The sequence below is a fragment of the Pseudorasbora parva genome, chromosome 4, assembly GCF_024679245.1.
Source record: "Pseudorasbora parva isolate DD20220531a chromosome 4, ASM2467924v1, whole genome shotgun sequence".
Lineage (NCBI taxonomy): Eukaryota > Metazoa > Chordata > Actinopteri > Cypriniformes > Gobionidae > Pseudorasbora > Pseudorasbora parva.
Window position 1 is genome coordinate 57,622,292 of NC_090175.1, and position 16,278 is coordinate 57,638,569.

General features: G+C 41.5%; 1 protein-coding gene across 1 annotated transcript in view; it reads right to left on the reverse strand.

Moving 5' to 3' along the window:
• Nucleotides 1–16,278, reverse strand: part of jam2a (junctional adhesion molecule 2a) — a 35,391-nt gene that overhangs the window by 4,922 nt on the left and 14,191 nt on the right. The window contains exons 4-6 of the mRNA XM_067442295.1: nt 15,883–16,032; nt 13,076–13,260; nt 6,342–6,444 (exon numbers count right to left, since the gene is read on the reverse strand). Of these exons, the coding sequence (XP_067298396.1) occupies nt 6,342–6,444; nt 13,076–13,260; nt 15,883–16,032 (438 nt within the window). The remainder of the gene's footprint in view (nt 1–6,341; nt 6,445–13,075; nt 13,261–15,882; nt 16,033–16,278) is intronic.

Sequence of the window (16,278 nt, forward strand, 5' to 3'; positions counted from 1 at the left end):
ACCCTACTCTTACTCTACCCTACCCCACTCTACCCTACTTTACTCTACCCTACCCTACCATTACTCTACTCTTACTCTACCCTATTCTACTTTACTCTACCCAACCCTACCATTACTCTACTCTTACTCTACCCTATTCTACTCTTACTCTACCCTACCCTACCCTACTCTTACTCTACTTTACTCTACCCTACTCTACCCTATTCTACTTTACTCTACCCTACTCTACTCTACCCTACCCTACTCTTACTCTACTTTATTCTACCATACTCTACTTTACTCTACCCTACCCTATTCTACTCTAACCCTACCCTACCATTACTCTACACTTACTCTACCCATACCCTACTCTTACTCTACCCTACCCCACTCTACCCTACTTTACTCTACCCTACCCTACCATTACTCTACTCTTACTCTACCCTATTCTACTTTACTCTACCCAACCCTACCATTACTCTACTCTTACTCTACCCTATTCTGCTCATACTCTACCCTACCCTACTCTTACTCTACTTTACTCTACCCTACTCTATCCTATTCTACTTTACTCTACCCTACTCTACTCTACCCTACCCTACTCTTACTCTACTTTATTCTACCCTACTCTACTTTACTCTACCCTACCCTATTCTACTCTAACCCTACCCTACCATTACTCTACACTTACTCTACCCATACCCTACTCTTACTCTACCCTGCCCCACTCTACTCTTACTCTACCCTACTTTACTCTACCCTACCCTATTCTACCCTATCTCTACCCTACCCTACCGTTACTCTACTCTTACTCTACCCTACCCCACTCTTACTCTACTCTTACTCTACCCTACTCTACTTTACTCTACCCTACCCTACCATTACTCTACTCTTACTCTACCCTACCCCACTCTTACTCTACCCTATTCTATCCTATTCTACTCTAACCCTACCCTACTCTTACTCTACACTTACTCTACTCTTACTCTACCCTACCCCACTCTTACTCTACCCTATTCTATCCTATTCTACTCTAACCCTACCCTACTCTTACTCTACACTTACTCTACTCTTACTCTACCCTACCCCACTCTACTCTATCTCTACCCTACCCTATTCTATCCTATTCTACTCTAACCCTACCCTACTCTTACTCTACACTTACTCTACCCTACCCCACTCTACTCTTACTCTACCCTACCCTATTCTACCCTACCCTACTCTAACTCTCCTTTACCCTACCCTACCCTATCTCTACCCTACCCTATCATTTCTCTACTCTTACTCTACCCATACCCTACTTTTATTCTACCCTACCCTGACTCTACTCTCTCTACCCTACTCTTACTCTACCCTACCCCACTCTTACTCTACCCTACCCCACTCTTACTCTACCCTATCTCTACACCACAAAAACATAGAAACCACACTTTTTACATTCTGCCCTAACAGTTTGTTTCCTCTTGTTTTGCAGATGGCTAGTTTTGCAGTGCCAGATAAAAAATTCATTAAAACCAAAGTCCTTTTCTTTTGAACAGAATACCTAGGACCATAAATAAACTATTTGAAGGAAAGGTCCTTGCTCAAGGTTAAAAACCAATCACTTAACAGGGAAAAAAGACCCCCTAAATGTGAACACTGCACAAATAAATGAGACAATTCTCCCTCTGAACAAAAAGGGAACCCCACCCCAACAAAAGCCCACCCCAACGCTTGGATTAAGATGCACCAAATATCTGTTCGTAGCACTGCTCCATGCCCTATTCCCCACTGGAAGTCCTCTGAATGCTCACTGACTGGAAATATTTACAGGGAGCGCCAGCAGCTTTTAGGGAAAGAGAATTCCAAGAAAAGTCTATCCCGTTTTGTTGAAGTAACAATAGTAAAACAAAAAAACTGCCATTTGACATTTTTATGCATGTCAAGTACAAGGCCTTCTTCCCAGTTGACTCGAAAAAATCCAACACTGTGGTTTTGAAACCATGATCCTTTACTTCCCAACCCTCCACAGCTGCATTGGCTATGAGTGAAGGACACACATTATTATTCCCTTGTATCCACTCATGAATCATCTTTGGATTGTCCAGAAGATTTTTGTACTAAATGTCTATCGAGTCCCATTCTGTCTACCCTCCAGAAAAGGGCCATTGCTGTGTCCGCCCAAGCAAGATTGCTGCTGCATAAGAATCGTTGACCCGTTCGTAAGCGAAAAGTCATTATTCTTGCCTTAATGTCTACCAGATCTTGACCGCCTTCATGAATAGGAAGATAAAGTATAGCAGATCAAACTCAGTGGTATCCAGACCAGGGCCCGTATTTATCAAGCTTCTCAAAGTGCTATTGTAGTCTTAAGTGCTGAGGATTCATGAAATTTACTCCTACTTTCAAACTTAAATATAAAAGCAAGTTATCAAATTTCTTAAAGCTAAGAATCACTCTTACTCTCCCAGTTATTTAAGACAGCTCGAGAGGTCTCAAGTGGTTAGGAGTGTCCAGTAGTGGCTTGTGATGGCACTGAGGAGACAGAGACGTGTGCAAATCTTTCAAGAAAGGTAGAATGTGTTCGAAATGTTTGACGATGAGCAGTTAATCAAACGGTAAAATTTGGACAGAGCAGGCATCATCTTTACCAGCGCTGGTTAATGTTGGGCTTTATATATATAATTTTTTTTAAACGCTGTTTGACTAATTCATCAAGCAGTAGCGATCGCTTCTTCCTCCTGCCAGTTCGATTTTCTTTTGGAATCCATGGTGGCTGAGTATATAACAAAATCTAGGCTATCTAGGCTATAATTAACAGCACCATTCAATGTGCATTTATCTGAGAATATTCTTAAATAAGGTGTAATTCTCTTAAGTGATTGGTTCATGCCTATGACATCATCCAAAATCCCGTTTGTAGCACAGCAAAGTGTCGTAAATCATCTCTAAGACTGACAGATTTAATTCTACACTTTACTTAAAGTATGATTGGGATGCTTGATAACTAACTTTTAAGCGCAGCTTTGAGCCAAGAATTTATTTGCCAGAAAACGGGCCCGGAAACTGTCACTTAAGCCCCTTTCACACTGCGATTCCGGCAAATACACGGATAATGCGACCCGGCATTTGTTCCCGGGCCGCTAGATTTGGTCCATTCACACTGCCAGCGAAATACCATAATATGTGCGCTTTCACACACAACGCTTAACGGTCCTGGGTCGAGTTGACACGAGACATCCTGATGTGACGTATAATGGCGAGCGATCTCCGCTTTCAGCGCGGATAGTAAGGAGCTCCGTGGTCTCGACTTGTGTCCAGTTTGCGCTCATTTCTGCTTGTTTAATTTTAGTTTCTTTTGTATACGAACACTCTCTGTGTTTAAAACACCAACGAGCTCTTCTGGCACTGCAGGGTTGTGTTATTGAAAACACAAGCTCTAGAAGTCGCACGATAACTACGCACACGTTGCGGCATTAGTTTCGGCTTTTGTTCACACAGCGCTCGTCCCGGGTCGAATACCGCAATATTACTAGGTCCCCGACCCGGGTCGAATTCGGTAATCAATCCCGGGACGTGGTTGCTTTCACACAGAAGGCGACCCGGCAATGTTCCGGGAATATTGCGGGTCCGACGTGCAGTGTTAAAGGGGCTTAAGTGTTTTTGAATCATTTGACTTAGCATTGCAAATGCAAATCTGTACCAGCTGAGCTATTGAGCAAGTTTGGTATGTCAGAAAAGCCGAACATATGGAGCTGGTTAAGTGACGCAAACATGACCAAAATGTATTAGTTTACAAATCATGGACTATGATTTAAAAAAAAAAAATGCTTGCTGTTTTACTGCCCCCTAGTGTTCATTTCTGTTGGAAACGGCAGTGATCTGTACATATTAGAATGTATTTTGTGGTTTGCAAAAACGTTGGCACAGGTACATTTTGCCAATGAGAGCAGGTGAATTGTTGGCATCTATAACTCTTCCCCAATAGGACAATGGGGTAGAAACATTTCCACCTAGACAATCGGAGGCATACTTTGTCCTCTATACCCTCCCAATTTATTCATTTTAAATCATTAGATCCAAAATAAATCCCTAATATCTTAATCCCTTAAAGTTTCCATTTTAGGTTTCCAAGCAATTCTCTGAGAAGCTTTTGTCCCAATTCACCTTGGCAGTTGAAGCCTTCTCATTAACATGAAGTGCATCAGAAAAAAACTTGACATTTTTACACATAATTTACAGGAAAAAAGGTTCAATTGCTATGCTGTACAGTTGCCCTGATAACAGGCAGCCTTGTCTTATGCCTCGTTACAGAAATTAGACGACTTAATCCAAGAGGCACCTGCATACAACAGTTTCACCCATTTTAAAAAACCTTCCCCAGAATCAAAGGCATCCAAACCATTAAAGAGATAGTTGTGATCGACACGATCAAACGCTTTTTCTTGATCCAGGAGGATTAAACCAATAAAAAAAAAAAAAAAAAAAAGCAAATATCAAAAACATCACGAACCAGAAACAAATTATCCGATATTGTCCTTTCTGGAACACCGTAGGTTTAATCCCAGGTGTACTATTAACTCAAGGTACTTTAAGCCTTTTTGCAAGGCATTTAGACAGAATTTTATATTCGGTAGTCAATAGAGCAACTGGTGTCCAGTTCTTCAAAACAGACGAATCCCCCTTTTTAGGCAACAATGCACGTTGACAGGACACAGGCAGCATGACATCTTCATTGCACACACTAAAAACTTCACAAATGTCCTGTCCAATGCCAAACATGTTTATAAAATTCAGGTGGCAAACCATCGATGCCTGGAGATTTTCCTGAGTTCAGTTGACCCATAGCAGCAGTTAGTCATGATAGGATATATCTATATCCAAAGCCGTCTTTGAATCAAAGTCTATTTGAGGTAATCCTTGAAAGGGTTGTGCAGAACAGTTTATAGTCGCAATGTTCAGCAGTGTAAAGGTTTCAATAAAAATCCACTGCATCTCTCTGGAATCATACGTCATCTTCCCATCAGGAAGTCGTACGGACACCATCTGTGTGTGTTCTTTGCCATTTTACACTCCAAATAAAAAATTTAAAAATGCACTTGGAGCATCCATATCTGCCACATAAATCAAACTAGACCTCATTAAGACACCCTTTACTCTCTCATTTCAAAAAAAAAAAAAAATTTCTGTAGCTTGCTACTTATCATAGGATCAAATCTATTGATTAGTTCTGCTCCTATAGAGGATATCGCGTTTTCAACAGACTCAATCGTTTCTCTTAACACTTTAGTATTATTGGCAGTATATTGCAGGCAAAACATTGACCTTTCCCATATCCCACCACTGCCTTATATTTTCAAAGCAGCTTCTTTTTTTTCACTGTTGCCAAACATTTCAAAATAACAACAAAATTCTTCATCTTGAAGCAGTCTAACATTAAAATGCCAAAAGGAGGATTTATTTGAACTCTGAGACTTACTTATAACAAATAAGACCAAGTTGTGGTCCGTAAAACCCATTGGGATGATTTAACTATCAGTAATTTGACTGCTCAACTCTTTGGAAACATAAATTCTGAAACATAAAATCTCACATTAACCCATGTATATTGACTCTCACGTCTGGGTATTTTACCCTCCATATATCCAAAAGATCAGCTGCCCTTATTGTCTTGATAAACAAGATGAAGACTGATGAAGACTCAGTATTACGAGCAACAGAAAAATTCTCTGTACAATTCCAAGTTTCATGTTTTAAACGAAAGGAAACATCCAATGTGTTCTAGAGAACCTAAAAACATGTCAAATTGTCTCCAAAAAACATCACATGCTTTAGAGCCGGATGTTTGTACCCTAGAGAAATCACTTTGAAACGGCTACCAAATTTTTCAAAACATGTTAACTCATGGTCCAACGCTTCAGCGGTTATAAACGCCGGCACATTTGGGATCGTAATTTTAGAAGAAGAAGCCGCGTAGAGTGGAGTAACTTGCACTAAGTCGTCATTTACAATCAGGCCATTTTTAATTATTTGATTAACAAGATGCTGCATTATCAAAAAAAGGAAATGGAAGAGGCCGAGGAGATATTTTCATTGTCCCCGAATAATCTATCAATTTATACATAAATTTATCAGGTTTTTGTCAGTTTGGAGTACAAATTTGTATTGAGTCAGAATAACTTCATCTCTTCATAACTTCAACAAGGGCGGAGCCATCTGTCACTCACATAAGATCCACCAATAGCAAACCACAACCATCCAATCAAATCCCCACAGACACGATCAAGCCCCGCCCTACATTTGTTCTTGTTTGAGAAGCGATTCACTCGATATACAGCACAACAGGGACAAAAAGCTATCTTGCCGATGTTCCTTAGACTCACCGATCTGCATGAGCGTCCCCTGGCAGCTCTTAGCGGGTCCTACGCCGTTTTTGGCCTCGCAGTGATACTGACCCGTATCGGCCCTGCTCACCGTCTGGAAGGTCTGATCCGCACAGAAGAGAGAACACTAGTCAAACACACCTTTAACTTCTTCAATAAATGACTCGCTCACGAGTCCAACGAGTCAGTCGCTCGCTCGACGAGTCAAACGAATCAGTCGCTCACTTAACAAGTCAGTCGCTCACTCAACGAGTCAAACGAGTCGGTCACTCGATGAGTAAAATGGGTCGGTCGGTCGGTCAACGAGTCGGTCGCTCGCTCAACAAGTCAAGCGAGTCGGTCACTCGATGAGTAAAATGGGTCGGTCGGTCGGTCAACGAGTCGGTCGCTCGCTCAACAAGTCAAACGAGTCGGTCACTCGATGAGTAAAACGGGTCGGTCGGTCGCTCAACGAGTCGGTCGCTCGCTCAACAAGTCAAACGAGTCGGTCACTCGATGAGTAAAACGGGTCGGATGGTCGCTCAACGAGTCGGTCGCTCGCTCAACAAGTCAAACGAGTCGGTCACTCGATGAGTAAAACGGGTCGGTCGGTCGCTCAACGAGTCGGTCGCTCGCTCAACAAGTCAAACGAGTCGGTCACTCGATGAGTAAAACGGGTCGGTCGGTCGCTCAACGAGTCGGTCGCTCGCTCAACAAGTCAAACGAGTCGGTCACTCGATGAGTAAAACGGGTCGGTCGGTCGCTCAACGAGTCGGTCGCTCGCTCAACAAGTCAAACGAGTCGGTCACTCGATGAGTAAAACGGGTCGGTCGGTCGCTCACTGAGTCGGTCGCTCGCTCAACAAGTCAAACGAGTCGGTCACTCGATGAGTAAAACGGGTCGGTCGGTCGCTCACTGAGTCGGTCGCTCGCTCAACAAGTCAAACGAGTCGGTCACTCGATGAGTAAAACGGGTCGGTCGGTCGCTCACTGAGTCGGTCGCTCGCTCAACAAGTCAAACGAGTCGGTCACTCGATGAGTAAAACGGGTCGGTCGGTCGCTCACTGAGTCGGTCGCTCGCTCAACAAGTCAAACGAGTCGGTCACTCGATGAGTAAAACGGGTCGGTCGGTCGCTCAACAAGTCAAACGAGTCGGTCACTCGATGAGTAAAACGGGTCGGTCGGTCGCTCAACGAGTCGGTCGCTCGCTCAACAAGTCAAACGAGTCGGTCACTCGATGAGTAAAACGGGTCGGTCGGTCGCTCACTGAGTCGGTCGCTCGCTCAACAAGTCAAACGAGTCGGTCACTCGATGAGTAAAACGGGTCGGTCGGTCGCTCAACGAGTCGGTCGCTCGCTCAACAAGTCAAACGAGTCGGTCACTCGATGAGTAAAACGGGTCGGTCGGTCGCTCAACGAGTCGGTCGCTCGCCCAACAAGTCAAGCGAGTCGGTCACTCGATGAGTAAAACGGGTCGGTCGGTCGCTCACTGAGTCGGTCGCTCGCTCAACAAGTCAAACGAGTCGGTCACTCGATGAGTAAAACGGGTCGGTCGGTCGCTCACTGAGTCGGTCGCTCACTCAACTAGTCAATCGAATCAGTCGCTCACTCAACGAGTCAAACGAGTCACTCGCTCGCTCGACAAGTCTTGAACAGGCTTACAATAAATGCATGTATATAACATTAAATGTAGAATATACACTTTCACTTGTTCAGGTTATTGTTTCTGAAAGTCTATTAGATCATAAATCCAGTAAAGCAGTGTAATATTCCTCCAGGGTAAATCATCTGCTCTCCATGTGAATGTATAAATAAAGTGTAATTTATTCCTGTGATCAAAGCCGAGATCAGTTTTCTCCGTAATAAAAGAATATTGGCGAAAGTCTTTAAGAACAAATCATTTATCGTTTATGCTGGGATGGTTGTGTGGGGACACGAAACGTAGTCACCTGTGTGGATTCACCCTCCGCCTATGATCAGAAAATTCATATTTTGTATTTTGCCGTTGTTTTAATAAAGAACACGGTCTATTTCAGTTATATTAGGATAATCTGTATATATATGTTCTGGCGATGGCCCTGGTCTTCAGTGATACATGATTTCAGAAATCATTCTAATGTAATGATTTGATGCTTAACACATTTATGATTATCCTCAGTGTTGAACACAGTTCAGTGGAAACGGAGACATTTTATTTCTCAGGATTCTCTGATGAATAGAAAGAACAGCATTCATTGGAAATAGAATCTTCTGTGACATTATAAATGTCACTTTTCCTCAAAAGCACTGAAGGAAAGGCGGCTGAACTGAACTCAGGCACGGTGTGTGTGTGTGTGTGTGTGTGTGTGTGTGTGTGTGTGTGTGTGTGTGTGTGTGTGAGAGAGAGACAAACAGTCAGTGTTGTTCAGAGACGCTCGTGTCGGTCTGTCAGCATCAGTTTGTCTGTGTGACACTCAGAGATTCAGAAGGTCTGAACATGAGGACATTCCCTGACACTCGACAGAGTCACACGAAGCACAACATTAAAACATCTCCAACCGCTGGAGTCGGACTAATCACTCGCGGCAGGATTATTCTATACATTTGCCTTTAGAGGTAACAAGGAGACATTCTGTCCATCGCTTCCATCTCAGATAGGGATCTATTACTCACCATTATATATTTTATTTATTTTTATTTCTCTTTACAAATATTTTAATTGTCCTTGTTTTTCTTCATTTTATTTCTTACATTTCTTTTGCATGGTATCACTATATTAATTAATTTATATTTAAAGCACTTTAAATTGCCATTGTGTATGAAAATGTAATATACAAATAAAATTGCCTTGCCTTGCCTAACACTTTATAATAATGGTCCGTTATTAATAGATAACTGCAGGAAGTAGTGCAGGACTAATGAGTAGCACTACATTAACACTTCAGCTACTGCTATTAACTAATATAGAAACAAGCTCAACTAATCAGTCAGTAACATTGAATTCAGGACTAAGATAGTTCCTTATTAGGTAATCAATAATTACTGACTGAGATTAGCCTCATTAATAACTATTAACTAACTGACCAATTATCACATTATTGTGTGTCTGAGATGTAATTAATTATATTCTTTACTCAGAATAAAGTCATTAAATGCACTGTGTCACTAATAACTAAAAGGTAACAAGGAAAAATTATTTTGAAAATCCCTAATTAATTACTAAGCACAACATTAACATGTCTGAGATGTGAGAAATTGTCTTTTTTTCTCCCAATGTGGTCATAAAATGCATCACTAATTATTTAAAGCTCCACTGTGTGATATTTCTCCCATCTAGCGGTGTAAAGGTTTATGACCATCCAGTGAATATTAGTTTCTGTTCCTCTCAATTCTGATTTCGTTTTAACTCCTACGGTGGCTGATTTAGTCCAAGATTAACATGACTTCCAGTTCGACCTCGTCCATGAGTGCCATCGAGTGTTAAAACGTGAAAGGCGAAGCTGGAATTTACGGGTATGTCCCTCTTTGGCTACTGTACTTTCAAGATGGAGGAGCAACATGGCGACCGGCATTCGAACCCCTCACCCGTATGTGTTTCCAACGCCATATTATAAACTTACCAGAATACTTTATTACTCGAAAGAAGTAAATATACATTAATGAGCACATATTTTTTTGAAATTAGTACGTGTTTTTAGCTAAGAATAAACTAAAAAAAAGTTACACAGTGTAGCTTTACGTGTTACCTTCTCATTATTCAGGAACGTCTAGAGATCTGGAGCATTATTTTAAAGTGGAAAACATTGTTAGATCGCTAGTAGTTCTTAAAAATTGTCCTTTGTTAATCTGAATGAAGTAATAAAATGCTTCACTAATTACTCAAGAACCCAATCACTCTACAGGGACTACTGGAGATCTGGAGCATTATTATAAAGTGATAAACCATATATTCCACTTTAAAATAATGCTCCAGATGACCAGTAGCTCCTGAATAATGACTAGGTAACACTTCAGTAATTAGTGATGCATTTAATGACTTTATTCAGATTAAAGAATATAATTAATTAACTCTCAGACACACAATAGTGTGATAATTGGTCAGTTAGTTAATAGTTATTAATGAGGCTAATCTCAGTCAGTAATTATTGATTACTTAATAAGGAACTCTCCTGAATTCAATATTACTTATTGATTAGTTGAGCTTGTTTCTATATTAGTTAATAGCAGCAGCTGAAGTGTTAACATAGTGCTACTCATTAGTCCTGCAGAGTTATCTATTTTTAATGGGCCATTATTATAAACTGTTACCCCTTTAGATACATATTCCTCCTTTCAAATGAAGCACATTCAGTGTTTATGAACTCAGCTCAGCCTATTGGTTTATGGTTGTGATGGTGTTCTGTGTGGTTGCTAGGGTGTTATGAGTGTTTTAGGTGTTGCTATGGGGTTTCTAGGGAATATCTATATGATTCCTACGGTGTTATTGTTGTTGCTAAGGTGTCACTATGTGGTTGCTGAGGCATTGAGTGATTTTAGCCTGTTGCCATGTCGTTGCTAGGATGCTCTAGGTGTTTACTAACACATTTATATACATGTTTGTGATTGTGTTCTAAGTGGTTGCTAGGGCATTGCTATGTGGCTGCGGAGTCTTTATGGATGATTTTTAGCCTGTTGCTATGTGGTTGCTAGGATGATCTAGGTGTTTGCTAGGATATAGATAAATGGTTGTAATGGTGTTCTGGGGGTTGCTAGGGTGTTTTGAATGTCGTTATTCAATTTATAGGGCGTCGTTATGCAGTTGTTAAGAGTGTTATCAATATTTTAGGTGTTGCTATGGGGATTCCAGGGAATATATATATATGATTCCTAAGGCGTTCATTGGGGTTGCTAAGGCGTTGCTATGGCGTTATGATTGATTTTAGCCTGTTGCTATGTGGTTGCTAGGATGCTCTAGGTGTTTGCTAACATTTATATACATGTTTAAGATCGTGTTCTAAGTGGTTGCCAGGGCATTGCTATGTGGTTCTGAGGCGTTATGAGTGATTTTTAGCCTGTTGCTATGTGGTTGCTAGGATGCTCTAGGTGTTTGCTAGGGCATAGATAAATGTTGTGATGGTGTTCTGGGGGTTGCTAGGGTGTTTTGAATGTCGTTATTCAATTTATAGGGCGTCGTTATGCAGTTGTTAAGAGTGTTATCAATATTTTAGGTGTTGCTATGGGGATTCCAGGGAATATATATATGATTCCTAAGGCGTTCATTGGGGTTGCTAAGGCGTTGCTATGGCGTTATGATTGATTTTAGCCTGTTGCTATGTGGTTGCTAGGATGCTCTAGGTGTTTGCTAACATTTATATACATGTTTAAGATCGTGTTCTAAGTGGTTGCCAGGGCATTGCTATGTGGTTCTGAGGCGTTATGAGTGATTTTTAGCCTGTTGCTACGTGGTTGCTAGGATGCTCTAGGTGTTTGCTAGGGCATAGATAAATGTTGTGATGGTGTTCTGGGGGTTGCTAGGGTGTTTTGAGTGTCGTTATGCAATTTATAGGGTGTCGTTATGCAGTTGTTGAGGGTGTTATCAATATTTTAGGTGTTGCTATGGGGTTACTAGGGAATCTCTATGATTCCTAAGGTGTTTGGTGGGGTTGCTAAGGTGTTGCTATGTGGGTGCTAGGATACTCTAGGTGTTTGCTAGGGCATTGATAAATGGTTATGATTGTGTTCTAGGGGTTGCTAGGGTGTTTTGAGTGTCGTTATGCAATTGTTAAGGGTGATTTTTGAAGGATCATGTGACACTGAAGACTGCAGCAATGATGATGAGGATCACAGGAATAAATTACACTTTACTATATATTCACATAGAGAGGAATATTTCACTTATGATCTAATAATTGCAGCCTTGGTGAGCAGAAGACTCATCTTTCAGAAACATTAGCCCTATTCGGACTGGATTAGTTTAACATGGGGACATGGGGGTGAAGTAATTATTACCAGAGGTTCTCTGTGATTTTAGTCCCGTCTGAATGTGCCATCTCAGAATCATCACGGACAATGTCAGTAAAGATTGCTGAGACTTTTACCTTCTGTTAAAAGGTCTGGAAAAATGACTTCGGGTAATACTAATCCCGGTCGAAGAGACCCGCTGTAAAAGTGTACAGTAAAATTGCATCATTTCCTGTTTAAAGGTTTTTTTTTTTAAGTGTTTTTTGCGAGCTTGGAGACACTTGAAGCATTCGGTTGCGTTGTAGGTGGAGGGAAAACTCTGTGGCAAACCTCCAGTATTTTCCGCATATCATTTAAAGAAAGAAGATCAAAAGCACTTATTTTCTTATTAGCTCTGAGAAAGTGTCTATTACAACACAATCCAATCAGAATCGTCGTTAGATTAGACCTAACTGTTTTATAAAACGTGCGTGTATATTTAATATATATAAAAAATATACACACACGTTTTATAAAACAGTTAGGTCTAGTCTAATGACGATTCTGATTGGATTGTGTTGGTAATACACATACATATATAGAGGAGTTCAGACTGGCGCATGTGTGTATGTTCACGTGATAACAGAAGGTCATACACACAACGACACGGAGGTTACAGTGGTGTGTAAAGCGAGTTACTCCTTACACTTCTGCTAGTTTTACTGACATGTCTTATCCCGTCCGGATTGGCCATTAATATTACAGACGTACTTTACCCCCACATCCCCATGTTAATCTAATCCCGTCCGGGCTATAGTTTATCGAGTTTTAAGGGCAAGTAATGCGTGTTGATCCTGACCAGTACGCCGGTGAACTCGTTGAGTGTGTATGTGGCGTTGGGATGGCGGATGGGCAGAGGCCGGTTGTCCTTAAACCAGGTGTAGACAGCAGGTGGGATGCTGTGTTGGTCCCTACAGCGCAGCTCCACCAGGGAGCCCGTCAGGGCGGAGCTGGGAACGTCACATGACGGAGTGTGTGGAGGCACTGCAGCAGAAAGCACAATAATCAAATCAAAATGTATTTATAGAGCACTTTTTAATGGAACTGTATGTAAGAAATATATTTCAATGAATCCTAAAATGGCCCTGATCTGTCTCTAGACTTTAATAAATCGTGTTCATTTCAAACTCATATCACTGACAGCAGTCGTCCGGCAGGATATTGTCATTATAAAGTTGTTGTTGCCCTCAGCTGATGTTGATGATGTCATGTTGTGTTTTGGCCTGAAGCTCCGCCCTCCACCTATCAACCAATCAGGAGTCAGTAGTGTTTGTGGTTGCCAGATCTGCTTTAGTTCCCACAGCTGCAGATCTACAAACGTTCTGCTGATCCTGCAGCCAATCTGGCAACCTCGAGTCAGGGGGAGGAGGAGGGGGATTGCAGTACCAGTTTTGGCCACAATCTTACATACACTTCCTTTAAAGGGTCATGAAACCCCAAAACAATTTTGAGATATAAACTGATATATATAGGTTGCACATTGGAAAAACTATAGGTACTCATTATTCTAATTCATAATTGAAACATATTTATTTTTGCATTTTTCAGAGCGATTTCTGTCTTCCGGTTTGAAAAGTTTAGTCGGAGCAATGTCACGGAATCTGACGTCAGCGCGGGCTTTTCGGTCCATGTATGGGCTGCTGGGCACATGCTGACGTCGACCGCTCCGAGCGATTCTCGATATATATTCATGACATAAAGCTCATTCAGTCAATGAGCAATTTAGTTAATATACAGGAGACAGTCACTTCTGTCAGGCTCATCATCTTCCATCATTATTGTATGATAGGGAAGTTTTGAAAGCAGCGTACGAAAAGGCATGCCATTTATGCCTTAATTTCCTCCAGACATTCCAAGAAGACTGTGAAAGAGAGCCAGTATCTTTGCGTTTCAACGGCAGATACATTTCCGTATCGTCTGCATATCAATGGTAGGAAATACCATATTCCCTTATAATATCCCAAGGGCAGCATATAAAGAGAAAACAATATAGGCCCCAAAATAGAACAAATAATGATGATGCTGCTGATAACATCACGGTTTACTCCAGAACGACTGTACAGCCAAATCTAATTCTGTTGCAATATTGTCCCGTTTAACATTGTGAAGCTGCTTTGAACCAATCTGCATTGTAAAAGCGCGATATAAATAACGTTGATTGATTGATTGAAAATCCTCCAAGAGCACATATAGGGAAAACAATGTAGGTCCAAAAATAGAGCCCTGGGGGACCCCACCGGAGGAAGAAGCTGTTGAGGCGAACTGAGAACGCTCTCTCAGACAGAGCTAAACCAACTCAATGCAGCATCCTTAATCCCTACACACTGCTTTAGGTAAGGGCTAATGTCCACCCAGCCAGTTGTTATCGCAGATTATTACACGGCTCTGTGAAATACTTGATTCTGATTGGTCAATTGTGCATTCCAGCGGTATGTTATTTCCAGATAACAGCCGCTCATCCGGGTACTGCGAGTTATCTTGACCGGATCTACTTCTGTGCTTCTTGTGGCTTAAACAGCCGTGGGTCACAATGGAAGACTTTAAGGCGGGTTTCCTTTATAACGTTTTAAATATGGATATTTTTCTGACACAAACGCATCGATTGGAATCAGAAGGCTCTATTAACCCATCGGAGTCGTGTGGAGCACGTTATTTGACGGACAGCTGCATTTAATGGACTTCAGAAACAGCTTTGCGTAAGAGCTAATAAATAAATTAGACACTAAATATTGTCTTGAGATTAAATATTTTGAGACTAGTAGCCGTGTAATAAGCGGGATAATGTCCACCCAGCCGTTTTTTAATCGCAGAATAAACCCCTTCAGAGTGACGCTCCGCTTCGCCTCGGGGTCCTGATCACTCTGAAGGGGTTTATTCTGAGATAACAACCGGCTGGGTGGACATTATCCTGCTTATTACACGGCTACTAGTCTCAAATAAATTAGACACTAAATATTGTCTTGAGATTAAATATTTTATTAGCTCTTACGCAAAGCTTCCGCAAAGAAAAACAGTTCCAGACTGCTTTAAGCCTTTATCTATTGCTGCTAAATGTTGAGAATGAATGCTGAAAGGGTTAGTTCAGCCAAAAATGAACCCAAGCCTCTGATTTACTCACCCTCAGGTCATTATAGGTGTTTATGACATTCTTCTGTCAGACAAATACAATCAGAGTTATATTTAAAAAGTCCAGGCTAACGTTAATCCCAGCAGTAGTTGGAGCTGTTTCTGAAGTCCATTAAATGCAGCTGTCCGTCAAATAACGTGCTCCACACGACTCCGATGGGTTAATAGAGCCTTCTGATTCCAATCGATGCGTTTGTGTCGGAAAAATATCCATATTTAAAACGTTATAAAGGAAATCCGCCTTGAAGTCTTCCATTGTAATCCACGGCTGTTTAAGCCACAAGATGGCGCCAGCGTTAAGCACAGAAGTAGAACCGGTCAAGATAACTCGCAGTACCCGGATGAGCGGTGTGTGTTATCTGGAAATAACATACCGCTGGAATGCGCGATTGACCAATCAGAATCAAGTATTTCACAGAGCCGTGTAATAAGCGTTAATAAGCACATGATTGTGACACCGAGAGCAGAGATGAGCTTTACCCAACACTCGGAGCGTGACGTTCGTCTCTCCCAGCGTGATGGAGTCGGCCGGAGCGCTGACCTCACAGCGATACTCGCCAGCGTCGGCCTGGGTCACCTCTCGCAGATGCACCGTCGCCCCATCGATCCTCGCACGCTTCTGAAACGTCCCTGCACAACACACACCACAATCCTACATGATAATGATGATAATAATAATAAATATAGCTGCAAGCAACAATACCGGGGGTCAAGCGTAACAGAAGCAAACAAGGAAGCTAACAGCAGACCAACTATAAGACTGAGTAAAGACATTGAGACAATTTTAAGAAAAATGTTAAAACACCACATTAATACATTGAGTTGTATAGAGCCAATGTCATGTTTTGCTTAAAGGAACTGTAAGAAATGTATTTC